The following is a 16,298-nucleotide window of genomic DNA, read 5'->3' as shown; positions in this document are numbered from 1 at the left end:
TAGAGAAAACTTCCCGTTTGGTGGAGAAGGGGGAGGAGAAGGGGGATTCACTGCCGCACAGGCCGCCTCTCATCACTCAAACCCAGTCTTGTATGAAGTACCTAAAAGCGAAACGAGTAAAAAGTACAAGTATCTTACCAGAAAAACTTTGAAGTTGAAGTCACTTTTTTATATATATAATATTACTTCAGTAAAAGTCTTAAAGCGAAACTTGAGTAAAAGTACAAGTATCTTACCTGAAAAACTTTGAAGTTGAAGTCACTTTTTTATATATAATATTACTTCAGTAAAAGTCTTAAAGCGAAACTTGAGTAAAAGTACAAGTATCTTACCAGAAAAACTTTGAAGTTGAAGTCACTTTTTATATATATATAATATTACTTAAGTAAAAGTCTTAAAGTATATGACATTTACTGTACTTAAGTATCAAAAGTAATTTTCTAATATAAAATGTACTGTTTTTTTGCTTTTTTTTTAAAGTGAGGATATAGGATTGAGCCATGGTAGCTCAGTGGTAGGGCAAGTTGTCTTTCAACTGTAAGGTTGTGGGCTCAGCATGTGTGAATGGGTATGAAAGATGTGTGAATGGGTGAATATCAAAACTGTAGTGTAAAGCAGCTCATCAAGACTAGAAAAAAAGAGTTACAAATATAGTTAGAGGAAATGTAGTGGAGTAAAAGTACCATATGTGAATTTTGTACTTTGTTACATTAAAACACTGTTCAAACCAATAGTACTAATATGTCTATGTATCAATCACTTTACTTTATTTGATTTCTATGTATTTATACTTTTCTCATTCAAACACTAAAAAACATGAAGTCTTAAGGCCTTGATATACTTCCACGCACATGCCGCGTGCGAGCCATGTACACGGTGAGCGTTGGGTCCGTGAGCGCTGTGTGTGGACGTATACCGGGGCCTTTAGCAGATACTCTCTGGAGGATTGTGGGGCGGAGCTGGGTGGGCTTGCCAGTTCATTGCAAGAGCATTTATTTTTATACAGTCATTTTGTAAAAACATGTTCAACTCTATAATGTTTTTTTGTTTTTTTTTAATAATAATTATGAAGGGGTGCCCTTTTGCACCAGAGCCCCTGCCCCCTGAAATGTCTGTGCACGCCACTGCTGCGAGGTGCGCGAGGAGCTGTCATTACTGCATGTATCCAATAACAAATAGGCGTGTACATGTAGCTTTCCCAGTGTCAGCAGCGCGGTCATATGATCTGGTGAAGACACGACCAAACTTCCCGTTTCGTGTGTTAAGCAGGGAGACGCATTTTCACAGGTACAGTGTGAGTTACTTTGCACAATTTGGAACTATTTGAACTATTAAGGACAATCTGAGCTAAGGTTATACATGTTTCGCGTGTGCCGTGTTTTTCCGTACGGAAGTCACGTGACGGTTGACGTTGCACAGACATGGTGGCACAGTGAGGAGGGCAGACTAGTCTGGAGTCGCTGGTTAACTGTGATGGATAACATAACTAGTGGTGGTAAAGAAAACGACTGAAAAGAAGAGTCGCACTGAAGAAGCCGCTGGTCTTTTGGGGCCGATGTCCGTCATGACGTAGCTCTGACGTAGCGCCACCTGGAAGTATTCGTCGTGTCAACCGCAGGCACCGACCGCGACCTTATCGTTAGTTGAGTTAGTTCAGTAAGTATAGTTTTAAACAGGCGTCATTGGGGCTCAACCGCTGAACACATGCATATAAGCGGTCACGGAGAATGTCCGCTATTTAAATAGTGAGGCAGTGTTATCTCTTGTTGTGTGGAACCGCGGTTTAGTCACTCTCAGCTCTGCCTTGATTTTTGATCTGCGTATGACTGTACAGTACACTCCTCAACCAACTTCGAGGTCTCAAACTCGCGACCCGCGTGCCATATGCGGCCCTCTAGTCCATTCCATCTGGCCCACCACTTAATATCGAGTTATAACTGAGTTATATTCGTATGTCCTTTTTTTTTTTTAAAGTAATTTATTTTGTATCATTCATACATTGTTATTGTGAGCTATACACCATATCAACACAGACACTTTTATTTTGAAATCCTGTAAACTATCTATCATGGTGGGATTCTGTGATATAATTTAAAGCTCATATAGTATATATGATATAGCATATTAGTAAGAGGGAAATTGAAACATCTTGTTTACACTTGTTTTGATGTTTACAGTAATACTGACTTCATATTTGTGTCATCTAAATTTTCTTATGGCATATTTCCACCGGCTCTACTCGCCACACCACGCCACAGTTTAAGTAGCGTTTACACTAGCATAGTACCTGGTACCAGGTACTATTTTTAGTACCTGCTCAGACGAGGTTCCAAAAGCGTGCTGAGTAGGTACTATGCAATGATTGGTCAGACTGCCGGCCATTGACTGGTCAGAGTGCCGTCACAGGAATAGACGTCCCACGCACAAATCACGCCGAACAGCGCCGAACTGTAGATCACTTAAAACTACTTAACGATCCTAAAAACGTGGGTTAATCTCCAACAACTACAGGCGTCTGGTGTAAAGTCACTAGTCACTCGTGTGTGTGTGTGTGTGTCGCATATAAAACGAAGTCACCACAGTTTCACTCAGCCGTGCAGTGATGACTCCGCCCACATTAAGTAGGTACTTTTTTGTAGTGGAGATGCAACCTAATCGTGCCGAGGCGAGTAGAGCTGGTGGAAATATGCCATTAATGTTCTGAGTTGATGTGCTGCTATTACAGGTTGTTTTGCACTAGTGGGTGCTATGGGTGCCATGAAAAGGGAAGAAGAGAGAGAGATGTGTCAAACCGGTCAATTCTTACATTTACACCCATGCTGCAATATTGATTCGGAGGGGAGCTGTTGAACGAGTAGGTGTAGTGGAACAGCTCTGACCTGCCCTGTGATTGGTCAGAATCTAGATATTAGAAATAGATGTTAGTTGTTGTGAGGCTGTGAACAGAGCCCAGAAGGTGTGTGGACATGTACTTCTCTCTCTCAGATCTCTCAATTTATATTTTGCTGGAAAGCTTTTGTGAAAGTTTTTTTTATTATTACTTTATCAACACAGTGCCTAAGAATCCTGCCTACTGTTCCTTTAAGTGAATCCTTCACCCTGAACATTTTTCAAAGACATCACAACTTGAACCACCACGACTAATACACTACAAAGGCTGACGTTTTTTTGTCTTCTATTTTAGATCGTTCTATGTTCTCTTCCAAGTAAGAGAGTATGTACTATGGTTCTGTAGAGAGTGATGTTTGACTAAAAAGTTGCAAAATCTGTTTAAAAAGTATTTGCAATGAAATATCCACCCCAAATTATTTAACCCTAAGTCCCAGTCAGCGTAACCTCACTTTGCCCTATGTCCTGCAGCCAGGACGTATACTCCCTGAAGCACATGAGCCACTCTGCGGGCACCAGCAGGCAGAAAACAGAGAGTGATGGAGAGCGGCGTCTCATTGGATCTTCATCTGGGGACCCCAGCGCAGGTGGAGATCGCGAGGACCAAGATGAACCCACGACAACATTTGTCTACGTCTTGGCATTTTTCTCCGCCCTGGGAGGATTCCTCTTTGGCTATGACACTGGGGTGGTGTCCGGGGCCATGCTGCTCCTCAAGAGGGAGATGAACCTGAACGTTCTCTGGCAGGAGCTGCTGGTCTCCAGTACGGTTGGAGCTGCAGCACTCTCTGCCCTGAGTGGGGGCTACCTGAATGACTGGCTGGGGCGCAAGATTTGCATCCTTATTTCCAGTTTCATCTTCGCCATTGGAAGCATCATATTGGGTTTAGCCCCAGATAAGGTGGTCCTTCTTGTTGGCAGGATCATAGTTGGTCTGGGGATAGGTGAGTTGGTGTTTGGAAACTCAAAGCAATAAAGCAAAGCTATAATTCAGGTTTTGGCTGTCAGCATTTAAAACCAGCCTTTAACACAGAGGCTGGCTCTAAGTCAAAATATTTAGTTCAATATAAATAAGTATATACTATTATATTATAATAAATATAATAGTTTAGGAATCCTTCATTGAGAAAATGTTCGCAGCTTAACCTTGCTTTTAGACAGCCACTGGAAGCTGAGACTAGTGCTCACTCTCTGGCACCAAAGTCCATGAAGAAAATGAGTAATATGACACCGTGACACACAGGAGTTGTTGATCCACTGCTGCTTTTGTTAGTCAAACTTCAAACATAATTTGCCTAACTGACACAAACTTATCAAACTAGAGCAAGAGTAGACCAGCAACTCCCGTGTCCCCGCAAGCTAATAACACTTTACTTTTCATTTACTTTATAGACTACGGTGCTGGGAGTCAGTGTTTTACTAACATCAGTAGATAAACCAGTGAACATTCATCTGTAGATTGTATTCTAGTGGTTAAAATGAATTTTTCACTTGAATGCTATCGGTAATACCTGGTGTGAAAAGGCCACTAAGTGCCGTACGAGGAAAGTATGGTTAAGATTCTCTCATCCCGACACGAATGAATTGTATGCGAGGTAAGTCCTTCTGAATCCCGATGTCTCCCTCTCAGGTATTGCCTCAATGACCGTTCCTGTTTACATCGCTGAAGTTTCCCCGTCTCAGCGGAGAGGTCAGCTGGTCACCATAAACTCCCTCTTCATCACTGGTGGTCAGTTAGTTTCCAGTTTGGTGGACGGAGCGTTCAGCTTCCTGAGGCATGACGGCTGGAGGTGTGCATATGTTTATGAATTATGAATTCTTCTTTTCTTTTAATCGCCATCGAAAATCTGTGAATCCTCAGTCCCCAACCTGCGAATCAGCAGTTTTATTTTCTCCCTTTCGTTCTGCCGTGTTGTCCCCGCACTATAGGTACATGCTGGGTCTGTCCATTTTCCCAGCATTGCTGCAGTTTTTTGGCTTCTTCTTCCTCCCTGAAAGCCCCCGCTGGCTTCTCCAAAAGGGTCGCAGCTCAGAGGCCCGTCGCGTTCTCATCAAGATCAGAGGAGGCCAGAACGTCGATGACGAGTACGACACCATTCGAACCAGCATTGAGGAAGAGGAGAGAGAGGCAGGAGCAGGTGAGGATGTGTCTGAGGACAGCAGCGGTGACACACTGTGAATTAAGTGCTTACTGCACATATTTGGAGTTCATAAGTCATGAACGATCTTGCCTTGTTTTGCAGGAGGCTTCGTCATTTTGAAGATTCTTGGGCACGGACCGACTCGCCGGGCTCTCTTCGTCGGCTGTGGCCTTCAGATGTTTCAGCAGCTGTCTGGGATAAACACCGTCATGTGGGTGATCTTCTATGACTCTTTGATTATTTCTTTTCTTTGAGTAGCAAAATCATTTTCCAAATTTGAATATTCATTCAGGTACTACAGTGCAACCATTCTGCAGATGGCCGGGGTGCGGGACGATAAACAGGCCATCTGGTTGTCGGCTGCAACCTCTGCAACCAACTTTTTGTTCACGCTGGTTGGAGTCTGGCTTGTGGAGAAAGTGGGTCGCAGGAAGCTGACCCTGGGCAGTCTTTTAGGTTTGTAATTTGGAAATGACTACAGTGACAGCCTGACAAATGATGGATACATCTATTCATTCATTGACATTCAGTCTTTTATCAATGCATTTATTTGCGTTTTATTGAGACAGTGATGCCTGCACTACAGTGTTGTGTGTCGTCACATCCTTTACTCTTTTTTTTCCATTGATCGATGAAACGCATGGCATTGAAATGGTTAAGTCATGAGAACATGTCTGGGCAATGCCAGCCAGAGGCAACATTAGCGTAATTCAAGGGGAGAAAAAGGGCATTGACTGTATGTGCAGGCTTTATTTGTTCCTAATCAATATGAGTATTGTTAGTCAGTTTGTGTCAATTGTGTCTTTTTTTCCTGATAAAGGTACTGGGCTGAGTCTGGCCTTGTTGGCAGTCGGGTTCCTGCTGTCTTCCCAGAACTCCCCGCCTGTGACCCTCCACTCAGTCGACTCTCAGAACTCAACCTGCAGACAGTACGGGTAAGACATCGTCAAGCATTTACAGTTGCAGGTGCTTTAGTCCATTAGTTTAGGGGCTGTTTGTCACAGATAACGCGAATAGCCTTAACTCACCTTTTCTACTCCATAAAATGTCTTAATCGATGTCTTTCGAAGCCATAGAACACAGAGCCAGATGTAGTAAGACTGGGTTTCTCCTCTTGGAGCAGGTGAAATGCAGTACTATGGGTTCTTCAGTGATCTGTATAAAGAGATGTAATACTCACCTTCTTTAGTGCCTTTAAAGGGAAAGTTAAAGGGCCGCTTCACCCCAAAAGATATACAGTTTTTTGACTAATTCCCAGAGATAAATGTGTTTTTCAATTATCAGACAGTGGATCTGAGACACATGTCTCGTTCCCACAACAACAGAGGAAGTCAGGATTGTAAAACATTTATAAAAATTGACAAGAGGTCGACGTCAAAGTCACTTCCTCCAAAGTAAAAAAAGCCCTACACTGCTCTTTACTGTGTTTCTGTCAAGTTTTATGACCTGAAAAAATCTAATAAATGAAAAACTGCTCAAATTTAATCCAACTCTGTAATAGAATGTGATTTAAACAGAACATATTGATATTAAGTTGATTGATATAAAGCCAATAGGTGGCAGCAGAGGCAAAATTGACATGATGTAGTGCATGTGTCAAACTCCTTCATTGCTCTTTCTGAAAAAGGTTAATAAAGCAGCGGTTGTAGTAAAGTCTGTGTAGGATGGATATGGTCATCACATACTCTACTCTAGCTACAAGTGAAGTCGCTGAAGAGACTGAATGTCATTGGGCATTGTTTTGTTTTTGTGTCTGTGTTTGTCTTTTGCTCAGTGGCTGTGTGAGCGTTTACTATCGGCTCTGTCCCTTCAGGTTCTGTGAGCCGTGCATGTTGGATCCAAGCTGTGGATTTTGTTATCGTGAAAACGGAACCCAAGTGTTCGACTCCTCCTGCGTTCCCGCCGGTCAGTCGTCCACAGATCATGCAGCGTGGGGAAGGTGAGACACGGATTGGGGTTTTTTTTGGAAGTGTAATTGAAAGAGGTTGAGATACTGACCTCAAGTCAGCGCTGACCACCATTGGTGACCACCATGGCACGGAGGCTCGCTCGCTCTCTCTGAAAACGTGATGCCCATCTGCTCAGACTGTCCCTTTTTTCACTGGAGCTCGGTCACCGGTTGCACTGCATGTCTGTGATGCCTCTTGTGTCCCTTCAGGTGGAGCAGCTAAGCTCCTCATCCATGGTGTAGAACATGAAGTACTCACACACAGATGCTTTGTTGTTGTGATTGTCCACTCACTGCAAAACATAAGGTCAAGAGGTTAACACAAGAGGCTCTGAGAACAACATAATCTATCTATCTAAGTGGATATTATTATAGGCTGTATATTTTGAAGTAGAACAGGTTTTTATAGTTCAAGTTTGAACGTTACCCTCCCAAGTTCAGTATCTGTCTTGCCCCATCTCACAAATGTCCACAGAAAAAAATCTGTCACTTTACATCACAGTTTTTAATCCACTACTGCCTCCACCTGTCATTTCAAATGTCTGTAACTCAGTTTGGATTTAGTGACACAAATTAAGCGAATGTGGGAGCAGGAGATTAACAGCTCCCATGTCCCCCACAAGAGAAAAACACAGAAAAAAAACCCACTTACTTCAGTTTCCAGGCTGAAAAGGCGGTCGAGTAAACGTATTCTTCATATATAGTAGTAATTCAAAGCAATGAAAGACTCATTCTCTGTGAAGCTGAAGTTTCAGGAGTAAAAAGAGATTCTACTGTCAAAGTTCTAAACTAGCAAAACCAGAAAATAAAGGTTGGTTTTAATATCACTTTCTTTTTCTTTCTTTTTTTTAAATAAATGCAGATGCTACAACATGACAGAGGGAAACGACAGTGCAATCTGGGCCTATAACTACTGTCCCACATCCTACTCCTGGGTCGTCCTGATTGGCCTCATTCTCTACCTTGCATTCTTCGCTCCAGGTCTGAAAGTGTTCTTCTCACTCTTTACACACTTTATTGATGAATGTGTACAATCATGAAGGATGTGGTCTCAGGAGTGCCGCATTCCGTGAATGTGAAGTTTCCTCCTCTGTGTGTCTGTCTTAGGTATGGGTCCGATGCCGTGGACGGTGAACTCTGAGATCTACCCACTGTGGGCTCGCAGCACTGGCAACGCCTGCTCGGCGGGGGTCAACTGGATCTTCAACGTCCTGGTGTCTCTGACGTTCCTCCATGTCGCAGAGTTTCTGACCTATTATGGTAAGATTGTCGACGTCAGCTGCTGTTAAATTTGTTAAATAAAAACAAGTAGTGTTAGTGTTTATGGAAAAGCCTCATTCAATTCAAAAAGAAAAATTGAATCTATATCTGTATCAGTAAAATTGAGCATGTGAATCTGTCTTGCAGGGGCGTTCTTCCTGTACACAGGCCTGGTGGTGCTGGGTCTCTTCTTTGTCCTGGGATGCCTCCCAGAAACTAGGGGCCTGCAGCTGGAGGACATTGAGAACCTGTTCTCCGGTCCGCTCTGCTCCTGCGGAGCCTCGGCACCCAACAGCAACCGCGAGGTCCACTACGTCCGGGTAAAAGGCAGCAACCGCCTCCTTTCTGACACTGATGCCTCAGATGTAGACTAGGAAGTCTTTACTTCCACTCTGGCTTCCTCTTGTTTTTGTTTTTTTTTACACTGTTGGGTTGACGTAAGGGAAAGACTGTCCATACGGGGAAGAGGAAAGGCAGCCATGTTGCTCTCTGCAGTGGACCATGAGCAAAAAAACCATGAATAATTTCTCAACTGAATAACTATAACTGGTATTTCCTCTTGCTCCGGGGACTCTCTCTTTTCCTCAGTTTCTCTGTTTACTGTTCTTCAGTTTGAGTCGTGTTAAAGTTACACTACTGTCCACAGCCAAGGGTGCCTGAAGCAATCAAACATTCAAATATTTATCTTTGTGTTGTTTAACCTATTTCAGGTTTTCTCAAGTTCGGTTATATGAGGTACTGACACAGATTCCATCAGCATGGGGTTTTTTTATGCATTGTTTTAGATTTGCACATATATTTCAGTGACTAAACCACACGACTGAAAATCTTCAGTTCGTTTCACATTGAGCAGATACTGTAATGGGTGACGGGACTGATGGGTACAATAACGTACCGTCCTCTGAGCTAAATCTCAAAGCTTTCCTTTCTGAATTTCCTGTCTGGATTAAGGATTAAGAAAGGTAAATCTTTCTTGGTTCCGTGCCGTAAACTTTGATCTGTATGTCATACAGTTTGAGTCAGATACGAACAATGTGGCAGCTAATCGGAATATGGTGCTCTCCTTTTTATACGTATACATGAATTTATGTATAAAATGTTTCCTCTTGAGTGACTGAAACTAGTGACGCAAGTTTCGCATCTTTTCCGCGTCGTCCAGTGCATAAATCCTTGCTTGTATCTTTCTTGTATCTACGAATTAAATCTTATGTTCATTGTTCTCTGTCAGGTTCCCCAATGTGGAGCGTGGACATTAGTGTATGTGTAGATTCTGTGGAGTGGGTTGCCATTGTACGTTTCTGCAAACACACTTATAATATTTATATGACATGAATGAAAGGTCAAAAGCTAAAATTCAAACACTTTTGTCTGCACAAACGTGACACACTGTCGCTGTCGACGCTGCACAAACCCACTGACGGTTGTAAAGGGTGAGCAACAGTATTCATTTTTGCAATTTTTTTTGTTGTTATTTCAAATTTCTCGATGTGTTTGCAGAAAAAGTCAAACGGCAACATTTTTTCCTGAGAAACCAGGTGGTGATTTTCTCTGAAAATCTGTGTTGGTGTAAATGAATCAGGTGGTGGTTGTGTAGAATTAAAAAGATAATTTCGTGTCATATTGTGAGAGTGAATTCCTAGTTCAAACTCTTTGAAGTGTCGTTCATGATGTGGTCCTGGCATCGTTTGGGCTCTCACTGAAAACATGAGTTTATCCACCCAGTCAAGCAAATGTAAAGAATGTGAGCACTGCAGTTTGTAAACCACTCACTCACTCACTCACTCACTCACTCAGATCACGCAGATCATATTCTTCATCACAAATATTTTTTTAACACAGTTGTAGTCTTAAGCAGGCATATATTTGATTACTTTAGTAGTTATGTAGCTTAAATCAGTTTTTTTCCCCATGTTTTCAGTGAGGTTCATGCCTTCATACAGCAGGGGCCGGGGTTTTGTCAATCCTGGTCCTGGGGACCAACTGATCTGCATGGTTTAGATGTTTCCCTGCTCCAACACACCTCACCACAGCTCACCAGGGAGATGACACCATGAGATTGAATCAGATGTGTTGGAGCAAGGAAAGGAAATATAAAACGTGCAATTCCCTTTTCAATTTTCAATTTTCTAGCAAGGTTTGGATTTCAGCTCGCCACACTATGGAACTGTGGGGTCAGACAGTGGCATAGCATATATAACTGTAAGTACTGCTTCAGAGTCGAGGTCTTTGTTGCCATGCTACAACGTTTGTAATTATGAATCTCATTTCCTTCTTTCCACAGCTCAGATAATGGTGACCTGAACAACACTTTTACACAGCGTCCTAGATGCGGTCTGTTTTTGGAAGTCTCAGCTAGGAGTTGCTCTTCTTTCTGCTGTTTAAGTTGTTCTTGTCTTCCCTGTCACAATTACTACATAATAGTCTGATTGTAAACATTTGCTCCAGTCACCATTGTTTTGTCATAACTGTTTTCATTAAAAAAATCCTGAAAAAGGGAACACATGTGATATTTTCTACAATGTTTTTCACCTTTGTTTTATTTCAGGATCAAATGTATTAAACCATGCAAGGGAACACAGATGCTGGGGGGTATATATGGGGAAAGGTACATTGTAAATGCCAATGATCATAGAATTTGATGGACAGACTCAAACTGCACCACTGTGGTCACAAGCCAAGTTCCCTTTCCTCACAGATGATACGCCAATGAAGATTGACTCATGTGAGAGGTTTCACTAGTGTATGTGAGAGTGTGTAAAAGGCTATTATTTTGAAGTTCTCCTTCCTGCTGCTATAGGAAGTGAGAACAGCAGCGCTTGAAGAAGTTAGAAAAAACAACAGCCATGACTGACGAACCCCTTTTTTCTCTTGCTCCTGTTGAGACTTTTTTCTGTGTATTTGGGACGTGTTTCAGTAGTCTATGTGAGAGGTTTCACTAGTCTATGTGAGAGGTTTCACTCGTCTATGTGAGAGGTGTCACTCGTCTATGTGAGAGGTGAGTTTGGATTATGGCTCGTCTTCATTGAATCCTGCCAGATCCAGCACTTCTAAGATCTTAGACCTTTTGATGGTGCCAAAAACCCGGGACATGTCTATGCCCATCTTGTGAAAGTCTCAGTGCTTAGACATAACTACTGAGGCAGCCGTGGGCCTATTACAAACATTGAAGACGTGGCGTTTTTCTAACGGAGCTGGTCAGACTGTACCGTACCATTTTACTCTGGTACCTTAAGTGAAGGGCTCCAAAAATGGAACGGTCTTGGGTACTAATGCATGAACACGTACCACACCAAACATTTCCACGGCTATACTGTGCTATAATACAGTAATTTAAACTGCGTTCAAGATGTGTTCATCTGCCTTTGATCTGCATGAATTGCCATGGCAACGACAGGAGTCATCTGCCTTTGATCTATATGTTCCAGATAACGTGCAGCAGCAGCATAAACAATACAAGGGTTTTGAAATAAAAGGTGTCATGCACCAATTTCAATCTCCACCATCGACCTACCTTCTCAGACAAAGCAAGGAAGAAGAGAAGGGGTAGGAGGCCGTGTTTGGTAAAGGAGAAGAAGGAAAGAGAGGAGAGGGAGACTTAATGAAAAACAGCTACAGCTGACAACCGTTGTTGTAAAACAACGGAACAGAAGAACAGAGATGTAATGGAAGAATCAGTTCAGACTAGGGCGCTAATGCAACTTTACAGATGCAAACTGCAGTGAAACATTACCACCAACCAACGGGAAGCTCAGTAGCAACCTGTGGATCAACAGCACAACCAGAGCAAGGCATTATTAGTTCATTAAAATCTTCAGAATGAAAAACAAAAGGAATACACCTCAGGATGCTGAAGCAGAAGATACAGAAGCAGACCACCACAATTGCTCTTATGGCCTAAGTGAGAGAGAAGATGATTTTGTGAAAGAACTCCCCAGATCAATAAAAAACATGGCTGATGCATTTAAGTCTGGGAAGTCCAGAGCCACAGTCAATGATGTTGAGGTTTTAAACGATGACGGCATATGTGGGGAAAGCCACAAATATCTGAACACCCAAAGAATCAGCAGGTCCTCAGAAACGGACCACCAATCCTGCTCTAGTGACTTCAGTGAGGTTGAGGCTGAGTTTAGGGATGAACTCCACAACTTTGAGCTTTCAGATGATGACGACACAGAGAAAGGTGCATTCATGACAACCCACAAAATCCACAGTTCTTCAGAAGCAGACCTTGAAGCAGAGGACGAAGAGGATTCCGTGAGGGAACCCCTGAAATCAACAAAAAATAGGGCTGGTGTGTTTCAGACTGGGAGGTCTAGAGGCAGAACGAAACACTTTCAGCTTTCAGACTCATTCTTGAACACCCAAAGTATTCGCAACCATTTAAATGACGACCACCAATCCTTGTCTGATTACTTCAATGAGGTTGAAGATGAGCCCCCCAAATCAACAAAGAATACGACCGATGCACTCAAGGCTGGAAACTGTAATGATGAGGAGCTTTCATATGATCAAGGCAAATCATCTCTGAACCCCCAGAGAATCAGCAGTTCCTCCGAATCAGACCATCACCCTTGCTCTAGTGACTTCAGTGAGGCTGAAGATGAGTTTATGGATGAACTCCATAAATCAATAAAACATAGGGCTGATGCATTTAAGGCCGTGAAGTCTATAATCACAATGAACACAGCTGTGCTTTCAGACGACGACGACGACACAAACAAAGAGTCATTTTTGAAAGCCCCCAGCATCTGCAGTCCCTCAGGCGTAGACCGCTACTCTGACTCTGAAGATGATTCTGAGAAGAAACTCCTCGAATCGACGAAAAATAGGGTCAGAAATGCATTTAAGGGTCGGAAATGTAGAGCCAGAATTAGCTATGCTGAGCTTTCAGGCGAAGAAGGCAGGAAGAGAGACTCAGAGCACCACAGTGCCTCAGAAGCAAGCCACTACTCCCATTCTGATGAAGATGTTGATCATTCTGTGGAGGAGATCTGCAAATCATCAATAAATACTGCGGATGTACAAATAGCTGGAAAGTCCAGAGCCAGAATGAAAGACTTGGAGCTTTCAGATGACGACAGCTCAAAGGAAGACTCATTCTTGAAATGTCAGAGAACCAGCAGTGCAAAAGCAGGCAACCATTCCCGCTCCGGTGTCTTCAATGAGGTTGACGACGACTGTGTGAATGAACTCCTCAAATCAAGAATAAGCAAAGCTGATGTGTTAAAGGCTGGAAAGTCCAGAGCCAAAAACGAACCGGTTTCTGAAATCAATAAAGCACATCTGTCTATCTATCAATCTTGTAATGACATTGAACGTCCAGTGGATGAGGAGACAATGAAACAGTCATTCCAGAACATGCAAAAAATCCACAGTCCCTCTGAAGCAGACCTCTACCCTGACTCTGATGAGGATGAATATGTTTCTGTAACGGAACCCCCCAAATCAAAAAACAGGGTTGGTGCATTTAAGACTCAGAAGTCTAGAGCCAGAACTGAAGACGTGGAGCTTTTAGATGAAGTTGCCTTCCTGGAGATGCAAAGAAACAGCAGTCCTTTAGAAAAGTCGAGTCAAAATGTGATGTCAGATCCCTCCATTGGTGGACATAACACTATAAAGACTCGACATCTATCAAGACTGGACTTTAAACTTGTGCCTTTAGCAGATAGTGCTGCAGAGAGGGAGCCACCGAGTCCCGCTACTCAAGTTGCAGAGAAGTTTCTTGAAGAAGCCGTAACCCAGGACCTCGACAGGTCACGTACTCCCTCTATCCACTCCGCTCACACATCCAACCCCACTGCCGTGAGGAGCTGTAGTCCCGGGTTCCATCAACCTTTTGAAGAATTTAATGAAGACTTGGATAGTCACTCAGTTCATTGTGTCGCTCAATTCTCACACAACCAGGAAAGAACATCTGACGCCAGGATTTCAAGTTCTCATCCAGAAATCAATAAAATCGAAACAACCAAAAATCAATCCATCAAATCCAAATTCCAGAGAACATGCTCTATGAAGATAGAACCAAAGTATCTGGGAACGCTCAAACTTTTGGACCAAAAAGTTTTGCAAACAGAGTCTGAGCCCCTTACTGTAAATGTACTCAGAGCGGCTGTTTATCACAGATGGCTTAAAATGAAAAATGAAAAGTCGAGAGAGAACATGCAAACAAAGAAAGAAGAGGAAGAAATCAAGAAAAAGACAGAGCAAGCGAAAAAGGAAGCTGCTGTCGCGTCATATGAAGCTTGGGGGAAAAGGAAAGCGAGTCTCAAAGCGGAGGCCAAACAACAGCAAGTCATGAGGAGAAAAGAGCAGCAAGCGAGCAGAAGGCGAAAAGCGGAGAAAAGTCAGTCTGCGAAAAGGGAATTTGAAAAATGGAAGCAGGAACACGATCATCTGCTAAAAGAGCGGTACAGAGAAGAGAAAGAAGCTGAAAATGACTTGAAGCTCAAAATCAATCAAGAGAAATGTGAGAAAACTCGCTCTGCTCAAAAAGCATTTGAAAAATGGAAAAAGGAACATGATCATCTACAAAAAGAAAAGTGCATAAAAGAGAAAGAAGAGGAAAACAACCTAACGCTCAAAAAGCAAAAGGAGTGGCTGGAGAAACAGAGGAATAACGAGTCGAATTTCCGCAACTGGTGTGAAAAGAAGCAAGCCATGACAAAGTGCCAAGACTTTAAAAGAAAGCAAGCAGAGGAGGAACGCATGAGAGAAAAAGAAGAGAGAGATAAAAAGGCTTTGGAGGCGTATGAAGACTGGCTGGCAAGAAAAGATCTCAAACACAGGAGCGAAGAAAAACTAAAGACGGCAAACTTCTACCACTGAATCCTCCAAATAAAACTACAACATTTTGAAAAGTTAAATATCACCAATGCTGTGTTACATTTTAAGTTTGGTTACCCTAACCTGACTTGACATAAGAAAAGGGCTTTTGTACTTTTTTATTATTATTATTTATAATAAATCACTCTACCAGTGCAGGCCACACGGCGGTGTAGTGGTTAGCACCTTGCAACGAGAAGACCCGGGTTCGAGCCCCGGTTGGAACAAGGGCATGGAGTTTGCATGTTCTCCCCGTGTGTGCGTGGGTTCTCTCCGGGTTCTCCGGCTTCCTCCCACAGTCCAAAAACATGCAATGTGGGGATTAGGTAAATTGGACACTCTAAATTGACCATAGGAGTGAGTGTGAGAGTGAATGGTTGTTTGTCTCTATCTGTGTGTGGCCCTGCGATGGACTGGCGAACTGTCCAGGGTGTACCCCGCCTATCGCCCGATGTAGCTGAGATTGGCACAGCACCCCCCCACGACCCTCTGGTGGAGGATAAAGCGGTTAGATGATGACTGACTGACTCTACCAGTGCATCAATACTATAGCTGTATATAATGTTGTCATTTCCGATGAGAACTTCCTACTGAAATGTCCGGGCAAAGAACTGACTTTCTTCTCGTTCTTCCCACCTCGAGAAAAAGAACAAATGTCTCTGTTCTTGCAGAGTGTGTACAGGCCTTTAGTCAGACATCTTCAACATACTATGAACTGTGGGCAAAATCAGCAATCGTTCCATCAAGTGCTCAAATGTGTGTGGCCACTGTAGGGCCCACACACACTGGGATTATTTCACAGTGGGACGGCCCCAAGCCAGAGGCGACCCCAGGGCACTTTTCCACTCCCCATTTCTTTTTGGCTTCTCCATTAGCGATACTCCTCGCTCTGGCGAGGTTTCAAGGTTTCCGATACTATACGTAACGTCGCGGTAAGAGTCATGAGCACGACGTCCGACACAAGAATCGAACCGAATGATGCCGCACTGTAGATCGGTTAAAAATCCTGAAAACATGCGTCAATCTCCGACATTTAGCAAGGAAATGTCTACAATTCCTTGCTAAATTTAATGTCTACAATTCCCTCACCCCCCCCCCGCAGCTGTGTCTCTGGGGGTGTGGCTAGAGGAGGACGGTTAGTGACGGACAACCAGGACAGTGACGACAGCCCGGTAAGAGCCCGCTAATATGAAAATTCACATATAATGGGAGGTGTTTATCCAGAGAAGGCAGTACAT

At 43.1% G+C, this 16,298-nt stretch overlaps 2 protein-coding genes and 1 long non-coding RNA gene across 6 annotated transcripts; 2 read left to right on the top strand and 1 right to left on the bottom strand.

Moving 5' to 3' along the window:
- Positions 1–1,156: 1,156 nt before the first annotated feature.
- On the top strand, positions 1,157–10,745 carry LOC122776023 (proton myo-inositol cotransporter-like). Of its 4 annotated transcripts, XM_044036341.1 has the most exons (13): positions 1,157–1,287; positions 3,361–3,833; positions 4,520–4,679; positions 4,819–5,027; positions 5,133–5,241; positions 5,323–5,486; positions 5,851–5,965; positions 6,844–6,969; positions 7,841–7,959; positions 8,086–8,238; positions 8,386–8,558; positions 10,369–10,437; positions 10,520–10,745. In XM_044036341.1, exons 1-13 carry the CDS (start codon positions 1,160–1,162, stop codon positions 10,526–10,528), a joined length of 2,007 nt encoding a protein of 668 aa, XP_043892276.1. In that variant the 5' UTR covers positions 1,157–1,159; the 3' UTR covers positions 10,529–10,745. The 4 variants fall into 4 exon arrangements, with proteins under 4 accessions (XP_043892276.1, XP_043892275.1, XP_043892277.1 ...); XM_044036340.1 differs by having other exon boundaries at positions 10,369–10,745; XM_044036343.1 differs by lacking the exon at positions 1,157–1,287 and adding an exon at positions 1,412–1,656 and having other exon boundaries at positions 10,369–10,745.
- On the bottom strand, positions 5,568–7,845 carry LOC122776024. Its single transcript, XR_006361155.1, has 3 exons — positions 7,029–7,845; positions 6,059–6,185; positions 5,568–5,950 (listed from the first exon to the last, which is right to left on the bottom strand). It is a non-coding gene; the product is annotated as an uncharacterized LOC122776024 (long non-coding RNA).
- Positions 10,746–12,186: 1,441 nt separating the features above from the next.
- Positions 12,187–15,160, top strand: LOC122775849 (microtubule-associated protein 9-like). Its single transcript, XM_044036053.1, has one exon. The coding sequence runs from the start codon at positions 12,187–12,189 to the stop codon at positions 15,061–15,063; it is 2,877 nt and encodes a 958-aa protein (XP_043891988.1). The 3' UTR covers positions 15,064–15,160.
- Positions 15,161–16,298: the final 1,138 nt, after the last annotated feature.

This window comes from Solea senegalensis, linkage group LG10, assembly GCF_019176455.1.
Source record: "Solea senegalensis isolate Sse05_10M linkage group LG10, IFAPA_SoseM_1, whole genome shotgun sequence".
Classification (NCBI taxonomy): domain Eukaryota; kingdom Metazoa; phylum Chordata; class Actinopteri; order Pleuronectiformes; family Soleidae; genus Solea; species Solea senegalensis.
The sequence above is the reverse complement of the archived record's forward strand: the minus strand, read 5'-3'. Positions and strand labels throughout refer to the sequence as shown.

Coding starts and splice junctions, on each gene's coding strand:
- LOC122776023 (XM_044036340.1), top strand. CDS start 1,160: ATGTATCCAATAACAAATAGGCGTGTACATGTAGCTTTCCCAGTGTCA. Junction 1,288..3,360: donor AGGGAGACGCATTTTCACAG/GTACAGTGTGAG, acceptor TATGTCCTGCAG/CCAGGACGTATACTCCCTGA. Junction 7,960..8,085: donor CCTTGCATTCTTCGCTCCAG/GTCTGAAAGTGT, acceptor TGTCTGTCTTAG/GTATGGGTCCGATGCCGTGG.
- LOC122775849 (XM_044036053.1), top strand. CDS start 12,187: ATGGCTGATGCATTTAAGTCTGGGAAGTCCAGAGCCACAGTCAATGAT.